The sequence below is a fragment of the Ambystoma mexicanum genome, chromosome 1q, assembly GCF_040938575.1.
Source record: "Ambystoma mexicanum isolate Mex_15411 chromosome 1q, UKY_AmexF1_1, whole genome shotgun sequence".
NCBI lineage: Eukaryota > Metazoa > Chordata > Amphibia > Caudata > Ambystomatidae > Ambystoma > Ambystoma mexicanum.
The window spans coordinates 1,028,595,771-1,028,609,067 of record NC_090922.1 but is presented as its reverse complement, the minus strand read 5'-3'; the positions used below and the strand labels follow the sequence as shown (position 1 = coordinate 1,028,609,067).

Below are 13,297 nucleotides of genomic sequence, written 5' to 3'. Positions count from 1 at the left end.
ATCAAACTGTTCCTACAAGTTAGTATTGAACCAAATGAAGGCATCATTCTGTGCCAAGGTATCTGGGGATGGCACTTGAAGTGTTAAATTCAGTAAGTGTCAGACATGTAAATAATATTTTGATGCCTTTTCTGATGAGGAGTTAAGGAAAGTCATTTTTATTTACTCGTCAAGTGACCTAAGCAGACTCTAAGACAACAAGCACTGGCAAGCACTGGCAATGTCAATAGCTTTTGCATTACCTGGAGGAGATGGCAAAGTTTCAAAGGAGGATGCAATAAGGGGTGCAGGTGTGCAAAAGAATGAGATGGGGAATAGAGCAAGGGAGGAAGGCATTGATATAGGGTGTCATCGAGGATGAGCAAGAGGAAATATGAGTGAGAAAGTGTAAGAAATAAAGTGAGAGTGTGAGATGAAAGATGAGAGGAGATAGGAAGAGCAAGTAAGGTGGGTGGGGGAATGGAGGGCATAGTGTGGGTGTGGCAATAAAGGGTGCAGGGTGGGGGGGCTAGAGAGAGGGGGTAGAGAAGGGGTAGGGTTGAGTAGGGGAAGGGGGTAGGATGGATGGCGTTAGTGAGAGCGGGTAGGGTGGGGCTAAATTGAGGGGTAGGGTGGGTGGAAGGGATAGAGTGGGGTGCATGGCAGTAGAGAGAGAGGGGGTAGGGGTGCATGGTAGGGTGGGTTGGTAGGGGTAGCGAGAGTGTGGGTAGTGTGGATGGGTGGAGGTAGAGAGAGGGGGTGGGGTGCATGGCAGTAGAGAGAGGGGGAAGGGTGAGTTAGTGGGGGTAGAAAGAGTGAGGGCAATGTGGGTGGGTGGGGATAGAGAGAGTGGGAGTAGGGTGGGTGGTGGTAGATAGAGTGAGGCCAGGGTGGGTAGTTGGGAGGGTGGAGTTATAGAGAGTGGGGGTAGAGCGAGTGGGTGGGGGTAGATATAGGGTGGGTCAGTGGGGGTAGAGAGAGTGTGGTTAGGGTGGGTGGGGTTGTAGAGTGTCTGGGTTGGTGGGCGCAGAGAGTATTATTTTGTATTATAATGTTGGCCTAAGCACATACACATTGAATCACGCTATTGCAGCCTGCGAACACCATCTTGGTTGTTTTGCTCTTATTCCCCGAGTTTTCATTCTGAACCCAGTGAGAACTCACAAAGCCACCGCTTCAGAAACTACTCAAACATGCCCCTGCACAAGAATGCTGAAACCGCTGAGTACATTGTTTGTCTTTCAACCTTAGAGCCTTGAAGTACTGGCACGACCATAGCTAATCTGTAAATTAGGTGTCTTTCTGGGCGATGTCGCCCTTTCCGCAGCTAATTATGAATGTGCATCCAGACTATTAAAGTGAAGCACAATTAATGGCATATGTTGTTCTGAAGGATCGAGCTACTGAGTAGAAATACAGACTGACCTTTTAGTCTAGAAATAACATAGATAAAGTAACATGAGGAATGTTACCTTGTGTTAGGAACACGATATACTCTCACACTCAACTCAGCTCTGCTTCCCAGACAATAAATTGTCTGCGAGATGATGTTGAGTGCTCTAGCACGTGTTGCTATGGTAAAATGCCTACGTCTGTAGGTCATGAGCCGTCATCATGTGATGAGCTAGCCCAAATTCATCATGGTTTTCAGAATCTGTATAAAGTACATCCACTCCCCCATGTCTTAGCTCACTTTTTCTATGCCTGTATACATGCACTGTGAAACCCGAGTACGCTCGAGCGCTAATAAACTGTTGTTAATATATTTGTTCCTCGTGACTTGTGTGTCATTTCTTTGCAGTAGCCTCATAGGTTTAGACTAACAGAATGGCACCCAACGTGGGGCCCTTCCGATTATGACCCGTCGCTTGGCGAGGACGAAGTGGACGGACGAAGATTAGTGAGTATCGGGGGCCCCTGCATCTTGAGACGCGATTCCTCAGCAGACTGCTGCTTGCGATCTCCGGATGTCACGCTTTGCCCAGAGGTCATGACAGCAAGATTCCCGGACTAGAGGCTTTTTGGGAAGACATCCAGCCACGTCGATTTTGTTGATTTGATGGGGGATTCCTCTTTGATTGGAATCAGGTGAGTCTGTTTCAAACTGACAGTGCCTGATGTTGTTTTGATTGATAAATAGTTTTACACATAAACATATTGGCCTGGTAGAACTGCTTGTTTAGACATGCCAGGTTTTAGTAAGTTGTCATCCTGTTGGGCAACACTTTGTTGTAGGGGAAGACAACTGAATGATTTGGAACATAGTCAGCTGACACCACCCGCAGGGTTCCGGCATAGGACATGTTTATAAAATATGGTATAGGAGCTATAGTATTCAATAGTATTTGGCATCATCAAACCAGCCATGAACCAGAACTTCAGTGCCCGAAATTAGGCAGTTTTGAGATAGCAAGAATTGGGCATTTGGAAACTGAATTATTACATAAGAAAGCGAGACCTGTTGCATTTGACGTTGTTAGGGATTGGCGAAAGGAAGCCACCCAACGTCTCAAAAGCAAAGAGAAACATGCATGCAGACACCTTACACAAGCTGCCAAAGCCTTAGCACATGATCAACAAAAGGAAGAGGAGGCTATAAGGAGTATAGATAGGGGGGACCTAATATAAGTGCAGAAAATATACCCATCAAAGGATTTGCATGCATCCGATGAATTGATAAATAAACTGTTGAATGAGAGGAGAACGTCTCCTATTGCACCTCTTCCATATGTACCGCCACAACCGCGAGCACCACAAGCATTACCTGCACCAGCTACACAGCCTGATGAATTTCCTTTGCCTCCTACTGCACATGACTCACTCTTACTTTAGTTACCGACTACTTCTAACACTCCACTGCTGACGCATGATGATACTGCTAGCGATCAGAGAATTGTAACACGTAGCACAGTCCCACCAGCACATAACAGGGAATTAAGGGTTTGGGCAGAAAAATATATAGTAGGGGGTGACGTGGCAGCGCCTTCGCATTCTCTATCAGACCATGGGGTATTCCTGAACAAGATACTGATAGAAAAAATGGGTTTATACTTAGCCAAAGTTTGGGGTCATTTAACTGATTCAGCTGTACCACAGGAATTTGCAGGATTTTAATTTCCTGTCTCGTACTAGAGGTATCGCACTGAAAGTGCGCAATCATGTATCGAAATTATTTTTCTATAAGCATGAACTACATCGTTTGCACCACCTAGCACTAGACGAGGGTACCCGACAACCATTGTATGTGCAGAAAAGATTTTTGCCTCCATCAAAAATAGTTAGTCAAGAAATGCGCATATGTACGAGAGGCGTTCTTAGATGGATCTCAGATGCCTCCATTTCGCCTATCGAAGTTCATGACACATTTAGCCAATATTCTCCGCCTAGGCAGAGAAAGGTATTACAAGTTATGGTAGAATATTTACAGGATGAATGTTTGGAGAAGAATTTGTGTTGTCCTGCTGACATTATGGTAATTTATAAATGCGCATTTTCTGCTGACACTGCGCTAACTTCATTGTCACTCGATTTGGCTTTACTCCTTAATAAACATTCAGAATCTCCCACTGTACAAATGCCTATCAGAGAGGTTCCTCCGACTCTTGTACCGAAGGTAGAGGTACCTGCTATAGGGGGAGCACCTGCCACGACTATTCCAGCCCATTATATTTCACAGTTTGTTCATGTTCCGTTTTCACGGCAGGAAGTAAACCCTCTTAAGCAATCTATTCCAGACATTAGAAAGAATCCTACAGGATTCTACAAAGAAATAGAGTCCACTCTGAATTCGTCAGATTTAACTTTAGGTGACATAGGGCCTCATTATAAGTTTGCCGGTCCGGAAACTACGGTACCTGTGAGCTTGCCGGTACCGTAGTTCCTCGACCGGCAAACTACGAGTTGTACTCACGGGTGCCTTTCTGCCGCCACGTCGGAGGGTGCCGGTGCATCCAACCTCCCCATTCCCACTCGGCCCTATGGGGCCGAGTGGGAATGGGGAGTTTCATTTTTGCGGGCTCCGGAAAAAAGCAACTCCGGTGGCAGCTGTGCCTGTTTTACAGGCACAGCTACCGCCTTGGTTGAAATGAGGCCCATAGACTTACTATTCCCTGTCATTTTACCCACAAACTTATGGAAGCAAATTATTTGTATTTATTGAATTTATATAGCGTTTTAATCCAAAACGCTTAGAACCATAGACGATCATGCTGCCATGGGAGATACTTGGGTTGCATTGGAACTAGCTGATAGTTCTAGGAAAGTTGGAGAAAAACTGCTGCAAAGTATACTAATGTTACCTAACCACATAGTAACTAAATTTAAAACTTTAGTGCCTGAAAAGAGAATTATTTGGGTAAATTAACTGCATGTATGCAAGGGAAGACAGAGGGAGCAACCACATTTTTCAATAGAATTGAACAAGTATTTTCAGATTTTAGTGGCCAAGATTTAAGTACGGAACCTGGGAAGAGATTGTTGACAAGTTTGTGCGAGGATTATTGCTAGACATTCAGTCGCAGATCACTGCTTCTGAAAGTGCATGGCAAGCTAAATCGCAATCAGATGTTTTACATATGACTCAGTGTTATGAAAACCGAGTCAATAATGAGAAAGAGAAAATAGAGAAGAAAGGAGATTTAAAATCTAGAGTACTTCTGCAACAGATCGCGAGAGAAGCAAGGGGTGAAAATGGTGGGAATACACAACAGGGAGGCCAGTTCATACCGCAAAAAGGGCCCGTACATATGAATCAATGTGCATATTGCAGGCAAGAGGGCCACAGGAGGGCACAATGTCCAACAATCCAGCAGAGAGCAGCAAATAGTACGATTGGTAGAAGATCGAGAACACGCAATGGCACACCCGGTCTAAATAGGAATCAATTTACTCAAAATCAACAGAACCAGCCTGAAGATAATAATGCGGGTAATCAGGGAGGTCAGCAACAGAATACTGGCAATACGAACACTTTTGAAACCAATTTGCACTCCTCTTTTGTTTCACTAGGACAGCCCGAAGCAGAGTCTGGAACCTATTCCTCTTCCCGTAGATCAGAAAGGACCCCACATAGAAATGAAAGTTGGGAATAGAGCGCATGTTTTTCTAGTAAATACCGGAGCACAGAAGTGCTCCATTGACCATCTGCGGGTTCCAGTTATCCCACTGTCAGAGCAAAATAATGTTTCCGCAGGGTTCTCTGGTACTCCAGTAGTGAGTCCGGTTTCTCGACTTGTGCCAATAGCTTTGGGCCCATTTACCGATTCATGTTCATTTTTATTGACTACGAATTGTTACAAAATTGAATGCAGTGATTTACTGCTCATCAGATGGAGTGAATTTGACCATTTCTCCCCAGCTGAATTCCACTTCACAATTTATGACTTTGCCTTTACAGAGTGAATTACAACAAGTGTCTACGCATTTATGGGCATTAAACGACAACGATGTAGAGATACTGAATGTTGAACCTGTACGCATAGTATTGAAAACAGGTATTACATTGCCACGCATTTCACAGTACAGCGTATCTGTTGAAGGTGTACAAGCACTTTAAGTTTTGTTTCTGAATTAAATGCATCAAGGTGTTATTGAGGAAATTTCTGGTAGTGCATGCAATAGCCCAGTTTTGCCCATTTACAAGAAATGTGATAATGCTTTACCCTACTGTTTTGTTATTGATCTCCACGCAATTAACAAGGTAGTAGCACCACAGTTTTCCATTGTCCCTGACATCACCACGATTTTGACTATGATTCCTGCTACGGCTACACATTTTCCTAAACGTATACAAAGTATCTCTGATATGACTGTTCCAAATATACAGAAAGAAGTTAGAGCTTTTATCGGCATGGCTTCATATTGTAGGCAATGGATTCCGAATTGTTCACTTTTGATTAGACCAATGTTGGCATTGACAAGGAAGGATGCAGCCTTACCGCTACCTTGGGATACAGATTAACAGGAAGCTTTTTATCTGCTCAAAACAGCGTCATGTTCGACGCCAGTTTTGGGCACACCAAACTATAGAAAAGAGTTAATTTGGTTTGTGCATGAGTGGGATGGATGTACCTTGGCTTTATTGACAAAGGAACATGGGGGAAGAAGCAGACCATGCGGTTCTTTTTCCTCCATGTTAGACCCTGTTGCATGCGCTTTGCCGAAATGTCTCAGGGCTGCAGCTGCCGCCTCAGTAAAACAAAGTGAGGGTATGATTCTGGGTCGCTGCTTAACCGTGATGGAACCTCACTCAGTGGATGTTCTGTTAAATAGAACACAGACTCAGCATCTCACATCTGCTAGACGCACGAGGTATGAGTTGATTCTATTCGCAACTCACATCAAAATTAAGAGATGCTGTTCTTTGAATCCAGCTGAACTATTGCCTTCTTTTAATGAGGATTGCACTAATAATACATCCCATGACTGCCTGTATGTTACTGAACAGGATACAAAAGGCAGAATCGATCTGAACGATACGCCATTGACATCTCCAGATTTCAATGACATTGAGTGCTTTAGCACATGTTGCTATGGTAAAATGCCCACATCTGTAGGTCATGAGCCGTCATCACGTGATGAGCTAGCCCAAATTCATCATGGTATTCCAAATCTGTATAAAGTACATCCACTCCCCCATGTCTTAGCTCACTTTTTCTATGCCTGTATACATGCATTGTGAAACCTGAGTCCGCTCGAGCGCTAATAAACCTTTGTTCATATATTTGTTCCTCGTGACTGGTGTGTATTCATTTCTTTGCAGTAGCCTCATAAGTTTGAACTAACAAGAGGGTGTGGGTAGGGTGGGTGGGGATAGACAGTCAGGGTAGGTTGGGTGGGAGGGGGTTAGAAAGAGTGGGGGCAGGTTTGGTGGGGGTTAGAAAGGGTGTCAGCAAAGTGGGTGGGGGTTAGGGAGAGTGGGGTTAGGGTGGCTGGGTGGGTGGGGTTGTAGAGCATAGGGGTATTCTGGTTTGATCGGCGTGGAGAGGGTGTGGGTAGGGTGGGTGGAGGCAGACAGTCAGGGTAGGTTGGGTGGGAGAGGGTTAGAAAGAGTGGGGGCAAAGTGGGTGGGTTTAGAGAGAGTGGAGGTGGGTAGGCAGGGGTAGAGAGAGTGGGGGTGGGTGGGCAGGGGTAGAGAGTGTGACGGTAGGGTGGGTTGGGCTAGAGAGAGTGGGGGCTGGGTGGGTGGAGGTAGAGTGGGGGCAGAGTGGGTGGGGTAGAGCGAGTGTGTGGATTTAGATATAGGTTGGGTTGATGGGCTAGAGAGAGTGTCGGTAGGGTGGGTGGGGTTGTAGAGCGTATGGATAGTCTGGGTTGGTGGGCGTAGAGAGGGTGTGGGTAGACAGTCGGGGTAGGTTGGTTGGGCGGGGGTTAGAAAGAGTGGGGGCAGGGTGGATGGTGGTTAGAAAGAGTGGGGGCTAAGTGGGTGGGAGTTGGAGCGAGTGAGGGTAGGATGTGGATAGAGATAGTGGGGGTTGGGTGGGTGGCCAGGGGTAGAGTGTTTGGGTGGGTGTAGGGTGAGTTGGTGGGGTTCGGGAGAGTTCCACCCTTTTCTTTTGGTGTTGCTGCAACCATTGCTGAATGCTCCTGATTTGTCACCTGTATGTCACAATCACTACGAGAGCTGCTGTAATACTCAAAGCCTTTTTCAGAGTCTGTGCCAGCTATGGAAAACAAATGGTTGCACAGCCTGACATCTTTTAAAAGAGAAAGGACATTTGACGTTTTCCCTGCAAGCCATTACATTCTGAGGAGTTTTTAGACACGTTGAGAACACATGACACATTTTAAAGTCTGTGCGTTTAGCGAGGGGCAGACAGGAGCAGTTTCAGAATGGAAAATAAAGCCACCATTTTTGCACTGTAGCAAGGGAGTATCTGAAATGTGTGTGCTTCGTTCATCAACCTTGTTTAATTATGTGATTGTGCTTTGTTTGCGGACACGTTTGCCTAAACATATGAATTCAGATGAAGGTTTATGGCAGCTAGAAGAGAAAACATTGCAGCGTACACATGGACTTTGGAGCAGGGATTCACAGTCCAAGATCAGCTGCAGAAGGTGAACTCCAGGTGGGCCAAGGGCTCAACAAAACTACCCTGACGGGGAAAGTGGAGTCTGAAAAAACATGGCCAAAGTCAGGCTAAAAGGGGAGGGTCAGACAGCGCCCACTCACACATTTCCCATAAGGAGAGAAATAAAATGGTGTTCGGGGAATTGGGGAAAGCAACGCAGAACCATGGAGCAGAACCGAGGAGCAGACTCACTGATGCAACAGGCATGGGCCAGCATAACCGCCATAAAAAAAGTGAGTAGAGAGGCAGCGCAGGGAGGAATATAAAAAAGATTGCTACTGAAAGTAGGCCAAGTGTACTCGAAATAGGCCAAAATAGCCCAGCAAACTTGCTTCTTACAAAGCTACTGATTGGACCAAATCTTGTTACAGAGCTCCCCATTGGGTAATACAGCAGAGGAGCTTCGAAAAAGATATTTTTGTGAATAGGCCATTTCATTCTGTGGCATGTCTTGTTGCTATGTCAAGCAGGTATTCTCGGTTCAGAACCCAGTCTCCATCTCTCTCTCTCTCTTTCATAACAATGATTTTGTCAAATGTGTTGCTTGCCACGCAAAAATTCACCAAAACTAGTAATGCTGGTGTGCTGATCCCATTGGACCTGTCTGCATCCTTTGTCACTGTTGACCACCGCGCTCCTCCTACTGGTCTGTACTCTGCTGCAGCTGTTATTTATGTAATGTCATTGACCTCCTCCTTCCTCTTGGATAGAACTTGAATGTCTATCCACTTGTTTATATCCAATTTTCTGGCACTGGTCAGTGACATCCTTCAAGGCTTCCTTCTTCTTTTCAGTATCTGCCTACACCCCATTTCCTTTCCAACCCAGTCTCACATTTAGCTTCTCTTCCTACTCCTGTGATACACAAGTTCTTCTCAGGCTGGTTGGTAATACCCCTTACACTGCCCACTGCTTGCAATGTGCGGAATACAACCTACCCCTGAACAAAACTAATAATAACCTTGACCATAAAGGAACAGAACATCATTTTTAGGTTGCACAATTTGATCAAATGAACGAGTCAGTAGCTTAACAATATCCTCTGATTCAATGTGCTAAAAAACAGCAACATACCTCAGTAGTAGCTTTACAATGTCTTCCTGTTCCTTAAATGCAAACAGTCCACAAGGAGCATTAAAAAGAAATCTTAGAAACAATGTACATGTGTGTGATCAACACCATGTTGAGAGTCGTAGACTACTTCCATAACTTCTCCACGGCTTTGAAGGCACCAATGAACCTGGCCTTCATATCAAAAGTAATGTAAGAAGGGGGTACTGTGGCTTTCCTGTATCTCCCATGCCTGAACCGTCTGTCTCGGAAATTACAAGTGAACAGTTACTGGAATGTAAAGAAGCCAGTGTAAAATAAAATATATAAATATATACATTTCAAAACTATGGAAAACACTTTTACAGTACGTAAGTGGGTGAAATGTACAGCCAGTTTCCAGTCCTTCATTTATGCGTAGTTCTCGTTTCATATGTTTCTTGTTTTCAGTCCATTGATGGCAGTACAGTTTATGGTCTACACTTGTCTGGGTCCATTTCCGTGCTAATATCTTCATCATTATAACCTTCAAGAAAAATGAAACCAGACTTTAGTAAGGTGCTGTAAATGATAGACACTGATATGTGTTTTAGAGTTTAACCAACACTTCTTCATTGTTTAATTGTTATGCGCCAACTGCAACAAGTCACTTTGTGGCACATCCTGAGCAAAATGGGAAAGAGTAGAGGGAATACTACGGACCACTCACAAGCTTAGGAGAATATTCAGATCAAGCAGAAATAATAGCAACAGAAAGTGCAGACATTTTAAACAAAAGTGCTAAGTAAGTATAATAAGTAGATAATAGTTTAGGAATATATAGAGATCAGGGCTGGAATAGTCTATGCAATAGGTTACATCAGGTAAGCAAACTTTAAAGATTTAGCGGGGTGTCTTAATATATTTTCTGAAGCTGAGATGATTTTCTTCATGCCTTAAATTCTGCAGGAGGGCATTCCAAACAAAATACCCAGCTCTATCGCTGGCTTTCCTCCATTTCTTTTAAAGGGAACGTGACAAGGGTCTTTGATGTGGAGGATATAAAGCATCTTGAAGGGCAGTACTTCTTGGCCTTCTAATGAAGTATGCTATGCAAAATGCAATGGACTTAAAATTAATGAAACTCATAAGAGGGAGCCAGTACAGTGACAATAGGGCTTGGGTAATCATGGTTTGACCTAAAAACCAGTCTGTGTTTTTGTCATCTGGAGTTAGTGGATGAGGTGTTTAGGGTGACCCAACCCAAGTCGTGTCTGTTAGACTAGTCTAGACGTGATGATCATTGTTGTATAAACTTGCACTCTTAGGGACATGATCAGTAGGAGTTGGATACTGTGACAAATCAACTTCCGGTGCACCACTGGTCCAGTGATGAATATCGGTTTCTAAACCATCAATTAGCCCCACACCTCTAGTACACCAGAAGGGGTCCGAGCAGATTGGAAACACAAGCAAATTATAAACCTCCTGGTCCAATTTTGGTAACGTGAACGGAAAGGCAGGCCTATCACTGCAAGGTCGTGGATCGTTGGTTAGTTGCAACACAGCAAAAATACAATTATTAACCATTGATAAAAGAGACTGTCCAGTCAAGGTTGTATACAAATATCTACTTTATTATTATTCAACAGAAAGTTCTAGCACACTACATAACACAACCCACCCTGTAAAGGAATGCAGAGGACAGACAGTTTCAAGAAGGAAAAGGGATGCACTCTGGCTATCGACAGGAGGGTAGTTGGTAAAGTAATTAATCGCAATAGTTCAAGGTTACTTGGTTTCAGCACAAAGGGAGCAGTTGGCCGTAAAATGTCACTAGGGCACTCCGGAGAAGGACCAGGGGGCCAGAACCACAATGTAGCTTGTGCATGTAGAAGTTCTTGGTGCTCGACAGTGTTGAGTCAGTTTCAGGGGGCTTTGCAGCTTCTGCGACAGAGTTCAAGACGGGAGACAGCTGCTGATATCAGGCGGCAGGCCGTTCGGCGAGCGAGGCTGGATGGACGGCTGCAGGCTGACCTACACAGCATCTTGGGTCAGAAATCGTTTTCTCAGTGCTGGTTGGCGGATCTGAAGCACTGGTCGAGGCGTCTCAGACGATGTTAGCGACTGCGGCATGACAACAGTCAGCGGTACTGTCGGTTGCAGCTCGAGGGGCTCGACTGGCTCGAAAGTGACATTTAAGGTGAAAGCTGGTTGATGCTTGTCGATGCACTCCTCCTAGCTTCTTCACTGGGCTCATGACATCCTTTAAGGTGGACGGCCAAAGCTGAGGAAAGTGTTGCAGGCATCAGGCCTGGTCCTTTGTTGGTTCAGAGACTCTGTGGCACTTCCCACCTTGGAAGCTTGCTTGCAGAGCCTAGCAGGGCAGGCTGTGTCCTGGCTGGGTACTGGTTCTGGAGCTGCTGGAGGGTCCTCTGGATTCAGTATCTCCCTCTGTTCCCTGGGAGATGTTAAGGGGAGGGATCTTGATTCCCTCTTTGGAAATCCTGGCCTTCCTTCACTGACGGAAGCTGTAAGGCAGACTGTACCTTCAGCCAGGGTGCAAATGAGTTCTTCTTGTTACTCCTTTCGAAGTGTTCAGATGATCTACCCAAAAGAGAGGCTCAGCCTTCTTTTTAAGCCAAATGGGCCACAGTGATTGGTGTAGGCTAAGCCTACCTTAATGAACAAATTCTGGGTCCCCACAAACAATCTCCTGTATGTGTGAGGTCATAACCAGAGTGCTTTGCAACAGAAAAGGTAAAGGAGTGAAAACATGTAATACTAGGTCCCACCCATCTTCCTGTCTGTTGTGGATCAAAGGGTCTCTCTGGTTAATTGAGCTCTCTGTGGTTCCTGATAAAAGCGGCAGGCCTCCCTTGAGGCTTGCAACGAGAACAGACTTGTTGTCTCCATTAATCCACATACACTTACCTTCTGAATGGCATCCCCCTTGCCTAGGGTAAACACATAGTCCCAGACATGACAGGTTACTGCCACTGATACTGAGAGGCGGAGCTGGCTTCAGGTTGACACAGTGCATATCAAAGGTGTTGGGTTTTCCTGTCTCCTTTGTTAACCTCTGCAGCCGGGCCCCATGTCGGCCTGTTTGAAGTGTGTATACTCTATTAATATATTAATTATGTTAATGGCTGCCACCATCTGCAGGGGGGTAAACAAACGGACAGGGCGGATCCATGGAGCATTTGATAGTTAATTTGGCCTTGCAATGGCAGGAGGAATGCTTTGCCTTCCCCCTTCTAAAATGCCTTGATGTACTCTTGGCTTTACTATTCCAACTAAATATGACAGGGGGGATGGCGGCTGTAGGCTGTGTCAACCAGAGTACACAGGTCTATGTTAATGTCGTGCGGTGACCATAGGAAAATGTGTGCGGATTAGCCCCACACATTTTCCGGAGGTTGATCTACCATCATCCAATTTCATATATAATTTCAAAAAAGCCCTGGTGAGCGCACACCCACCGTGCGGATGGTCGAGTCACTCACAGATCCATTTGGGAACATGTAGCTAGGTATGGGACTTCTTTGTGACCTCCTGAATCTGTTGGGAAAAGGATATGAGACCAAAAATACAACACCCAGAATTTTGGCAGAGCGGGTGGGACCCCATGGAGCCAGCCCAGGTTTGCAGAAGAGAAAGAGGTTGGCTGGGCCAAAGAGGATGATTTCAGTGTTTGAGGCATTCCTTAAAATTAAGGCAAAGGCTGCTATCGCTCATTTTAGACATTGTGACAAAATGCTCAATACATCTCAAGACACCAGAAAGGTAATTGGGCTTTTAACACTAAGGATGGACACAGCAAATTTCCTCAAACTTGGTAGGGGTTCCCACCTGCCTATCACTGGCTCCCTATTCCACCACAGTATTCCCTCAGGATTGGTTGACTACATTCAGGGTACTCCTACTATATGCTTCTAGCCATCGCCCTGCGGGGGTTTAAAGGCCATAGCATTATCTAACTCTCTCCCACATGAACTTCCTATGGGACCTAATGGGGTAATCTGGTTGGACTGTCGCTTTTCTCCTGATGGCGGACTCTTCAGCTTGTCCTAACTCAACTATCTCTTCTCTTACCCCTCCCTTCTTTTCTCCCCCTCTCTCTCTCATACATACATATATACATATATATGTATATATATATATATACACACTCTGTCCCTGGGTCCTGTTTCCAACTTTCAAATGAAATATGACCT

The 13,297-nt window shown here is 45.1% G+C and overlaps 1 protein-coding gene across 2 annotated transcripts in view; it reads right to left on the bottom strand.

The window, feature by feature from the left end:
* Positions 1-603: 603 nt before the first annotated feature.
* Positions 604-13,297, bottom strand: part of MCOLN3 (mucolipin TRP cation channel 3) — a 939,415-nt gene continuing 926,721 nt past the window's right edge. For both annotated transcript variants that reach the window (XM_069641701.1, XM_069641700.1), the window contains exon 14: positions 604-9,624. In XM_069641701.1, coding sequence (XP_069497802.1) covers positions 9,618-9,624 — 7 coding nt within the window. In that variant the 3' untranslated portion in view covers positions 604-9,617. The remainder of the gene's footprint in view (positions 9,625-13,297) is intronic.